General features: G+C 33.0%; 1 protein-coding gene across 1 annotated transcript; it reads left to right on the top strand.

Annotated features, from left to right (window-relative positions):
• The first annotated feature begins 2,862 nt into the window (after positions 1-2,862).
• On the top strand, positions 2,863-9,705 carry LOC107007191 (leucine aminopeptidase 2, chloroplastic). The gene is made up of 10 exons (XM_015205703.2): positions 2,863-3,107; positions 5,363-5,777; positions 5,858-6,052; positions 6,141-6,366; positions 6,510-6,636; positions 6,734-6,829; positions 7,535-7,612; positions 8,123-8,183; positions 8,554-8,741; positions 9,347-9,705. Exons 1-10 carry the CDS (start codon positions 2,892-2,894, stop codon positions 9,476-9,478), a joined length of 1,734 nt encoding a protein of 577 aa, XP_015061189.1. The 5' UTR covers positions 2,863-2,891; the 3' UTR covers positions 9,479-9,705.
• Positions 9,706-10,696: the final 991 nt, after the last annotated feature.

The following is a 10,696-nucleotide window of genomic DNA, read 5'->3' as shown; positions in this document are numbered from 1 at the left end:
AAGTTCAGAGAGTCGATTTCAGTACCCAAATTTCAGAAGTCTAAGTCTTTTGGAACGAGACACCCTCGACGGCCCGTCGTGTCCATGACGGTCCGTCGTGGGTTCCGTCGACTCACACAGTTTTTCCAGAAATAAAATCTGCTGCTCAAAACGACTAAACAGGTCGTTACACAACTAGCCGGTCATTTAATGGCTTAAATTTATAGTAGGCTGAATCCATCCGCACCCTCTTAAATTTGACATCAATTTTCATTTAGACATCTCAAGTAGGCTTTGTTCATTTTTAACACCTTAAGTACGGGTCTTCTATGTTATTTTGACATCTTTTTGCTAATCAGCTAAAATTACAAAGTGTGTATAATACACTTGTGCATGACATGACGTGACGACTAATTCAAAGTTGACATGTGACATTTGAATGTAAAAATAACTAATTTTTCAGCAAAAATAAAAAATAAAATTACCTATTTTCTACCATCCCGCCCCACCTTATATCACGCCACCCCTACGTCCCTTTTGCCTCCCCAACTCTACAACCATTTTCTTGATTCTTCTTCCAATTTTTTTTAAATCATTACATTTTAGGTTTTTTTAAAATTGATTTTGAAAATTAGATATGACATTCTTCTAACTTTTTTGAAAAAAAATGTGTGTCTTGTTCTAAAAAATCTTTTCAAAATTAGTGTGATAATTTTAAAAATTTTGTTCTTATAAACGTTTTTAAAATTAGTGTGATAGTTTTTTATTTTATTTTTTCATATTTTGTAAGGTTTTTTATCATGAATTTTCATGGGGGAAGGTGGAATAAGTGGTAGGACTAAAAAGTGAAGAAGAAGGAAAAAATTCAAAAATATCCAAAAAAAAAGACCCCTCACGCACTTAAAATGGGTGCAACACACACAATATGTCAAGTCAACAAAAAATATCAAAATAACACAGTGGAACTCAACATGAGGTGTCTAAAGTGAAAAAAGTCTAGTTGAGGTGTCTAAGTGAAAATTGATGCCAACTTTAGGGGGCTACCGATGGGTTCAGCCTTTATATAGTATATGTATAATTATGAGATAGTCAATGTATAGCAATAAATATAAAGAGTTTAACTTACAAACATTTCATGTATTCAATGTTATGATCTTACACATCCTAATCAATTTTATGAAATATATTATATAATAACTCAACAAACATTTTATCTTGTTTAATAATGATCTGTAATTACGATTAATCCAGAGTGATTCTTCAAAATCCACACCTGTAAGCATGATTTTTATATAACAAAAGGGATATAGCTTATATTTAATTTAATTACATTATAATATATCATAGTGGCAAATAGCACATATAATGCATGTAATACACCCAATAATTCTTAATATATACTGATATTTTTTTAAGTCAAAGAAATATTCTTCTTTCACACATTTCGAGTTTCTTCAAGAATATAAAATTTATTCAAGAGGAAGCATTCTAACAATATTATTTTTTATATACGCTCATAGCTCAAACTCGATATATATATATATACCTACTATTGCATTATTTTATTCTCAGAAGTCAACTCTCAAATTTTGGATGTTATAAAGTCATACGTAAATTAGACCTATTGAATAATTAAAACAAAATAAAATAAATAGAACTAAACGATAATGAGTAAATTACAAATCATTAGTGACTCATAAGAAGCACCAAAATGAGAAATTCAAAATTGTTTAAGAAAATGATGTATATAACGTATGTAACTAAAGAAAATTGAAGAGAAAATCAATAAAAAACATGTTAATATTTTTATGATTGGATGAGATAATACCGACTCTTCAATTATTTTGTTTCACAAAAAAAATAATAATGACATTTAAAAACTGTAATCTTTTGGTTTATAAACACTGAAATTCTCTAGCTATTTCCCCTACTTAAGAAATTAATTATTTTATTCCCTTTACTTATTTAAGAAAAGAATTTACATTTTTGACCAAGCATAGTGTTATAATAGAATGATTCTTTACTCATAATATATAGTGTTTTAGTTTCTACTTGTGAAAAACTATTGGCGCAAAACACACAAAGTTGCGGTGGACATAAATTATGATAGAAAGTTAATGAAAAATAATTTTTTGTTCCGTTCGTCTATATTAATAGTTATAAATTGATTTTTTTTTAAAAATGTTCTTCTATTATTATTTTTCGATCATTGTATTATTTTATTGTTATTACAATATTACTGTTCATTCTACTTTATTTATGCTCTAGATTTATTTTTGACTGAATGTCAAAAATACATCAAAAAATTTTCAAGTTTTCAAATTCATACATAAACTACTAAATGTACGAGTTTTTTACATGAACTATCATCAAACGTTTATCGAAATCTCAACTATCAGTTGTTCACTTTTTCTACTGAACGATAATGATATTTTAGATAGAAAAAGAAAATAATTGATGATTAAGATATGTTTTGATAAATATGTAGTTGGTTATAGTTTCAAGTAGGAAAAGTAAATCGCTGAATGCTGATACTTCGAGCAAAAAACTCAAAAATTTAAGATATTTTGTTTGAATTATTTTTTTCTAGAGTAGAAAGTCTATCGAAAAATAACAATAAGAATAATTTTGTTTATATATTTCCTCCATCCACTTTTAAAATTTTGAAATTCAAACAAATTTTCTTTGATCAAAATCTTTTAAATATTTAGCATGAATTATCAATTAGTTTTCAAAACTTTATATTAGTAGTATTAAATTTTTTAACTCTCGAATTATATCAATTGCGGAACCCCAAAAAGACACGTCAATGCATACATCATTATCTTCTCAATTTGTCACTCAACAACAAGTCACTCTGACCCTTTAGGTCTCTCTATCTACATATAAATACACAAAAAATTCCATTATCAATGGCCGCATTGAGAGTTTCTTCAGCATTGGCTTGTTCATCTTCTTCATCTTTTCACTCATACCCTTCAATTTTTACTAAATTTCAATCTAGTCCCATCTGGTCTTTTTCAATTTCAGTTACACCCTTGTGTTCAAGAAGAGCTAAAAGAATGGCTCATTCTATTGCTCGTGATACTCTTGGTCTTACTCATACTAATCAAAGTGATGCTCCTAAGGTGATTTCTTGTTTTATTTTAGCAAAAAGATTTGATCTTTATTGGTTTTTTGTTAGGTTGGTTGGATTGATTTCTGATTTTTATTTGTGGGGTTTGGATTCTTGATCTGTGAGACTGTGTAGTTTTATCTTTATCTTTGGGGATTCAGTGGAAAGACTGGATTTTTGTTGATTTATTGGTGAATTTCAGTGCATAGAACTGTTTTTTCTTGTTTTGTGGTTTGGATTCTGATTTGTGTTTGTGATTCAGTGCCAAAAAGGGATTTTTTATTTGTTTTTGGTGAATTTCAGTGCATAGAACTGCTTTTTTTGCTTGTTTCTGTTGTTTGGATTCTGATTTGTGTTTGCGATTCAGTGCAAAGAAGGGACTTTTTTTTTTGGTGAATTTCAGTGCATAGAACTGTTTTTTCTTGTTTGTTTTTGTGGTTTGGATTCTGATTTATGTTTGTGATTCAGGGCAAAGAAGGGATTTTTTTTTTGTTTTTGGTGAATTTCAGTGCATAGAACTGTTTTTTTTTGCTTGTTTCTGTTGTTTGGATTCTAATTTGTGATGATGTATACTTTCATTGTGATTCGTTGCAAAGAATGATTTGTTTATAGAGTAAAAGATTGGAAACATAGCTAAATGTTTATCGAATTTTCACCAAATGTTTATTGAAACATACCTCAGCTATCATTGAAAAAGGAAAAAGTGAGCAACTGATACTTGATGTTTCAAGTAGGAAGCTCACATATATGATAGTTTAGGTATGGAACTAGAAAAATTCGTGATATGTTGGATGTGTTTTTGATCCTTTGCTCTTTTTTATATTCTTCTTATCTTGTTCTTGTGGACTTGGATTATGATTTGTGATAATGTATACTTTCATCTTTGTCTGTGATAATTCAGTGCAAAGAATGAATATTTTGTTGTTATTGTGAATTCAATGCATAGAACTGATTTTTCTTGTTCTTTTTCTCTTGTTTTTCGTGGGTTTGGATTCTGATTTGTGATAATGTATAACTTCATCTTCATCTTTGTGACTTCAGTGCAAATAATGGATCTTTTAGGTGTGAATTCAGTGCATAGAGAACTGATTTTTCTTGTTCTTTTCTTTTGTTTTTTTGTGGTTTGTATACTGACAATATACTGATTTGTGATATTGTATACTTTCATCTTTATGTTTGTGAATTCAGTGTAAAGAAAGGATAGTTCTTCTCTTGTTTTGGAGGGTTCTTTGTGTCTGATTTGTGATACAATTAACTTTGAAATTCATCTTTGTGAATTAAGAACTGATTTTTCTTATTTTATTGTTTTGCGTCCGCATTCTGATATGTTAAACCCTTGTCTGTCATGGTTATTATTGTAATTTCAGTGCATAGAAGAACTAACTTTTGATTCTCTTTTGCTTGGGATTTTTCTTGGTCTCAGTTGGTAAGTGAGCACTTCAACTTTGAGAGTTCACATATAGACACCTCAACTCGTCTCCACTAAGTCCGTTGAACACTTCAACTTACGGAATGATCCATGTAGAGACCTCTAAATTTTTTGTGTCATGTCAGCCTTGGGTGTCCAAAAAACACATTAAGGACAAGTTGAGACCAAGTTGAGGTGTCTAGATATGTTCTCTTCAAGTTGGAGTGCTTACTTGTCAATTGAGGCCGAATTTAAGTGTCTCTTTATGTATTATGTCTATAAAAGATGAGTGTGATACCGTTACTATCATGTTTATCTTTGTGAGCTTAACCTTTTGAAAAACTTATCTTTCTTATCTTTCTTATTTTGTTTTTGATGAGTCCGTATTTTGACTTCTGCGTGTGATACCTATACACTCATGTTTATCTTTGTTATGCTGTTTGATATTAGAGTAGCTAATGATTGTTTTATGTGAAATTGGTGTTATTTCCTTATCTCATGAATAAAAAAGACTTTTGATCTCCCAATCCTGTCATAAATATGCCATTATGTTCTATTTGAATTGACCTTTTGGAGTAGAATGTGCATTTATAGAGTGTAATGGATATAAAGTTTCAGATTGCTTACAAGTTACAACAAGTAGTTTGGGATTGAGTAGTAGTTCTGTAATTGGGACTCTTTTTCTGGGGGTGGCTATAATCCTAACATATCCTATCTTTAAGAGTCTATGTAGATAATTTTTTTAATGTTCCATCGTTAGCATGTAGCCAATTGTTGATTCCTGCGATTCTTGTGTTTATACGCATGGAAGTTCTATAATTTCTGGACTAAATCTTTTTTCTGTTTTTGGAACATGAAAGATTTCATTTGCTGCTAAAGAGATTGATCTGGTGGAATGGAAAGGAGACATACTTACAGTAGGTGCCACAGAGAAGGACTTGGCTAGAGACGGGAATTCTAAGTTCCAGAATCCACTATTGCAAAAGCTAGATTCCAAATTGAGTGGCTTATTGTCTGAAGCTTCATCTGAGGAGGATTTTAGTGGAAAGGCTGGACAATCCACAATTTTGAGGCTTCCTGGTCTTGGCTCAAAAAGGATTGCTCTAGTTGGGCTTGGCTCACCAACATCATCAACTGCTGCTTATCGCTGTTTAGGGGAGGCTGCTGCAGCAGCTGCCAAGTCTGCTCAGGCTAGTAATATCGCCATTGCTCTTGCTTCTACGGATGGACTCTCTGCAGAGTTGAAGCTTAGCTCTGCCTCTGCCATAACAACTGGTATCCATTTTCATGATCTTCGCTAATTCATTGAATCATATTGAGAAACTAAACTTGGTTGATTTTCATGAATGTTGTAGGAGCTGTGCTGGGGACATTTGAAGATAATAGGTTTAAGTCAGAGTCAAAGAAACCAACATTGAAATCTTTGGATATTCTTGGACTGGGTACTGGACCTGAGATAGAGAAGAAAATCAAGTATGCAGCAGATGTCTGTGCAGGTGTTATACTCGGAAGAGAGCTCGTCAATGCACCCGCCAATGTTCTTACGCCTGGTTAGTGTTCTTTCAATGCATTTCCTTGTTGTCCCTTTTATTAGCATGCCTATAACCATGTTATTAACATGCTGACTTTTTGCTGCAGCGGTACTTGCTGAAGAGGCCAAAAAGATTGCGTCCACTTATAGCGATGTCTTTTCTGCAAACATCTTGGATGTTGAGCAGTGCAAAGAATTGAAAATGGGATCCTATTTAGCTGTTGCTGCAGCTTCTGCAAATCCTGCTCATTTCATCCATTTGTGTTATAAGCCTAGTAGTGGAGAAATAAAAAAGAAGATAGCCTTGGTTGGAAAGGGATTAACTTTTGACAGGTAATTCCATCTTCTATAAGTTGGAAAAATAGAAATCGATTTCTGACCTGGCTGCAGTGATATCGTTTCTTTTATTATTGCTACTTTTTTTTTTTTAAACTCTTATGTTGTGATTGCTTGAACAATTCTTTTTATGTTCCCAGTGGTGGCTACAACATCAAGACTGGACCTGGTTGTTCTATTGAGCTAATGAAGTTTGACATGGGAGGGGCTGCAGCTGTTTTGGGTGCAGCAAAAGCTCTTGGTCAGATAAAACCCGCTGGAGTAGAGGTGAGTCCTTTATCATCATTCAAGAGAAAACAAGTATTTACTCGAAGTGAGTGTATTCAATTATTCTCTTTTCTCCAAACTAATTACCATGCTGCAGGTGCATTTCATTGTTGCAGCTTGTGAGAATATGATCAGTGGGACAGGCATGAGGCCTGGAGACATTATCACTGCTTCAAATGGGAAGACAATTGAGGTAAGCTCATTTTTGGGGCTCTTAGGGGTTTGATTTAATTGGGTCTCTCCTTCACCCCTCTTTCACAACAAGCTCTATTTGAAGATTGTTCATCAACCTTCCTATTAATTCCTTTTTCTTTTGTGGTATTCGTGATTGGTTGAGGTGTTTAGAACTTTAGATAATACCGAAACACCTGTTTTATAAGTTCTCTAGATTTTTTTGTATAACTCAAGTTGTTTCCTTATTTTCTTTTTGCCGAAAGATTGTCGATTTTCTGATAATTGAGGTATTTTAACTTTTAGAGTGAGTGAAAAGTGTCCCCTATCTGTTTGTCAAAAAAAAGTGTCCCCTATCTGTCAATGATAAAGTTATCATGTATCAATCATGCTTCTCAATGGCCAGACACATGGCATATGTGGAAGTGCACTAGCTTCAGGAATGCATCTTATTCCCTGGACTACAAAAACATTGAAATACAACCTTAAAAAAGTGGATGATCCAAACTTCCATCTTGACATTTTCACAGTAGATACATTGCACTTGGGTAGATAGTTTATATATGATAGGATTTTCTTTTATAGTTTATTTTTGATAGGCTATCGTTTATTTGATTGTTGACCTATTAGTTTAGGACCAATATGATGCAAGTTTAGGTGCTTATTTTCTGTTTTGCTTTATCTGACTGTTTCGTGGTTACTGTTGGTGCCTTCATATTTATGGTAGGTTAACAACACGGATGCTGAGGGTAGACTCACACTTGCTGATGCGTTGGTATATGCCTGTAACCAAGGTGTAGAAAAGGTATTAATTGAACATTATAATAGTGCATCTGTTGCTTTCGGACATCACTTGACAATGTTTACCATCTAATATGTTTCCTTTGCTTTCCCCTCCCACTTTACACCCCAAAAGTGAAAGGTTTCCTTTGATTACATAATTGGAAACATATGAACTTCTATTGGTCAATGTTCTTGTAGCTGTCAATATGATTGATCAGTTAAATGCTTAAAATAGACTTGACTATAAAGCCACGTATACTATGAAAATTACGAGCAATAAGACGCGAATTAGAAATAAGATTATCTTTTAAGTATAACTTTATTTCTGCAATAACCAATACCTACCAAAATTAGATGTTGTAGCTATCAGAAGAAGTTCCCAGATTTCCAACCTAAGATGTAATAAAAAATGTTGTGAGATCCTCTGCTTTGACCTCCAAAGCTTCACTCTTGCTAAGAAAGGTTGTACAGTAGTTGGACGTTTACTCAATACCTTGGCATGTGTTAAATGACATGTTTTATTGTTATGCAGATAGTTGATTTGGCAACATTAACTGGTGCTTGTGTGGTTGCTCTTGGGCCTTCAATTGCTGGTATATTTGCTTGTGCCTCTTTTTTTTTCTCTTTTCTTTTTTGGTATATGTGATGGTTGAATAATGGTGAACATTTAGCTGAGTGCCTATCGGAAACAACCTCTCTGCCCCACAATGGTAGGGGTAAGGTCTGTTTACATCCTACCCTTCCCAGCCCCCCCTTGTGGGATTGCACTGGGTATGTTGTTGTTGTGATGATCAGTTTATCATTTAATGTTCTAATTTATACATGTATTACTTTGATTGCATTAAAATAATTGTGACACCAAATGCACGTGTTGGATGACGAAAGATGCTACGGTGAATCTTTGACTGATATATAAACTATGAATTTCTAATGTACTGGAACTTTATTGGATTTCTTGTACAGGTATTTTTACACCTAGCGATGACCTAGCTAAGGAGGTGGTTGCAGCTTCTGAGGTTAGCGGTGAAAAACTATGGAGGTTGCCGATGGAGGATAGCTACTGGGACTCTATGAAATCAGGAGTGGCTGATATGGTGAACACGGGAGGTCGTCCAGGTGGTGCGATAACTGCTGCTCTCTTCCTGAAGCAGGTAATCATCTGATCACTCTAATAGTAATGTGTAATTATTTTAGTCATATCGGAATTCACTATGTTATCCCATGAAAATTCTGTCTTGATGCCTTCTTACGGGCAGACGTATGTTGCTCAGTCTCTACAAAAATGCTTCTACATCGAATCCTCCAAAAATTATACTTAAATATGTTAGGTGAAAGTTAGAAGTATAGAATTGCCAAAAGAATTTAAAAAATAGACGTTCTTTTTGAAACAAACTATAAAGGAAAGTAAAACAAACATATCGAAACTGAGGGAGTTACTACTTTTGGAGGAACAAAAATGATCTGGACTTTCTGTTCCAGCAGCAATGCAAAACTTATGTTTAGTAGAGCCAAAAGTTTCTTCTTACATCATAAACAGAATAAATGTGACGAGGACGGGAACTTGAAACATTATTGAAAGGGCTAAGGGCCTTCGTTTACAGCTACCAATTATTCGTTACTAGGAACCTTGTGACAAGCTCTCTCTCTGGCCCTCTCATTCTGTTCCTACTTCATTTCAATTTGCTGTCCCTTGCGGGTTTTATAAAAGGAGAAATCTTTGAGACGAGAAACTTGACATTTTTTATTCATTTTGCAGTTTGTTAACGAGAAGGTCCAATGGATGCATATCGACTTAGCTGGTCCTGTCTGGAGCGATAAAAAGAAAAACGCCACGGGTTTTGGTGTTTCAACTTTGGTGGAATGGGTGCTGAAGAACTCTACAAATTAGAGCCAGTCATATTATTTGATGGCTAAAACATATGAGGGAGTTATGTTAACCATTTTATAAGAAAAAAAAACTTATGAGGGAGTTGTAATCTCAAGGGACTTATGGATGTTTGAGAAAAGAATTTGCATCAAGTTTTTATGAATAAATTTGGGGTGAAAATGGTGAAAAGAAAAGGCACTAGTAGACTTGATATTGATTTATAAAATGCCTAATATTGCTATCTTACCTATGGAATTTATTACCTCTATCCTATTTATGCATGTCTGGTAGAGATCGTATTCACTATGGTACCATAGTAGGTAAACTTGAAGGTGATTTTAAAGATCGGAATTTTAAAATGAGTAGTGTTCATGACATTAATACGACTAACGTATATCCACCTTTATGCGTTAGGACATCATTCTAAACGCGTTCAATAAAATTTTCCAATTGAGGTGATGTTGCATGACGTAACTTCAACTAACGTGTATTTGTCTCTTTGTTGTCTTCAAATTTCGAGTTCGTTTCTGAGTCATAGTATTGTTCCTTCAATTTTGCTCTTAAATTTATGTCTTATTTCTTATACTTGAACTGTCATATTATTTTGTTATATAAATTGTTTAAAATATCTTTTTATTAAAACCGAAAAAAAAAATCCTTCTTATACTCAAATTTATCACTCACCCTTTAGCTAATTTTGAAGTACTAAATTTACGGGTCGCTTGGGAGGTATACAATTATTTTTCTTGAATTTTTTCTTCTTGGGCTTCAAAGAAGTATTAATCAATAGAACCATCCGATTTAAACTTTTTCTTTAAGATCCATTTGCAACCAATTGTTTTACAATCCGGAAGTAAATTAACTAGTTTCCAAGTTTTTTCGAAATTAGTTATTCTATTTCATCATTTACAGCCTCTTTTCAAAAAATAGAATCATGTGAAAGATAATGCTTCTTTCAACGTTAGTGGTCATCTTCAACATTAAACACATAAAATCAGGACCAAAATCTTTTTATACTCCAACTCTTTTACTTCTTCTTAACTAAAAAAAAATCATCAAATTCTTTATTTTTCAAATTAAAAGTAGAAGAACTAGATAGTGACAAAAAATTTCGTTCAATACTTTGAACCCCCATTATTTTTAGAATCAAAAGGAAATTTATTTTCATGAAAAATAGCATCACCCGATTCTATCATAATATTATCTTCATAATTAAAAAATCTATAGGTTATACTATTT

This window comes from Solanum pennellii, chromosome 12 (assembly GCF_001406875.1).
Source record: "Solanum pennellii chromosome 12, SPENNV200".
Lineage (NCBI taxonomy): Eukaryota > Viridiplantae > Streptophyta > Magnoliopsida > Solanales > Solanaceae > Solanum > Solanum pennellii.
Note: the sequence above shows the minus strand (reverse complement) of the source record. Positions and strands in the feature narration are given on the sequence as shown.

Coding starts and splice junctions, on each gene's coding strand:
- LOC107007191 (XM_015205703.2), top strand. CDS start 2,892: ATGGCCGCATTGAGAGTTTCTTCAGCATTGGCTTGTTCATCTTCTTCA. Junction 6,367..6,509: donor AAGGGATTAACTTTTGACAG/GTAATTCCATCT, acceptor TTATGTTCCCAG/TGGTGGCTACAACATCAAGA. Junction 8,742..9,346: donor CTGCTCTCTTCCTGAAGCAG/GTAATCATCTGA, acceptor TTCATTTTGCAG/TTTGTTAACGAGAAGGTCCA.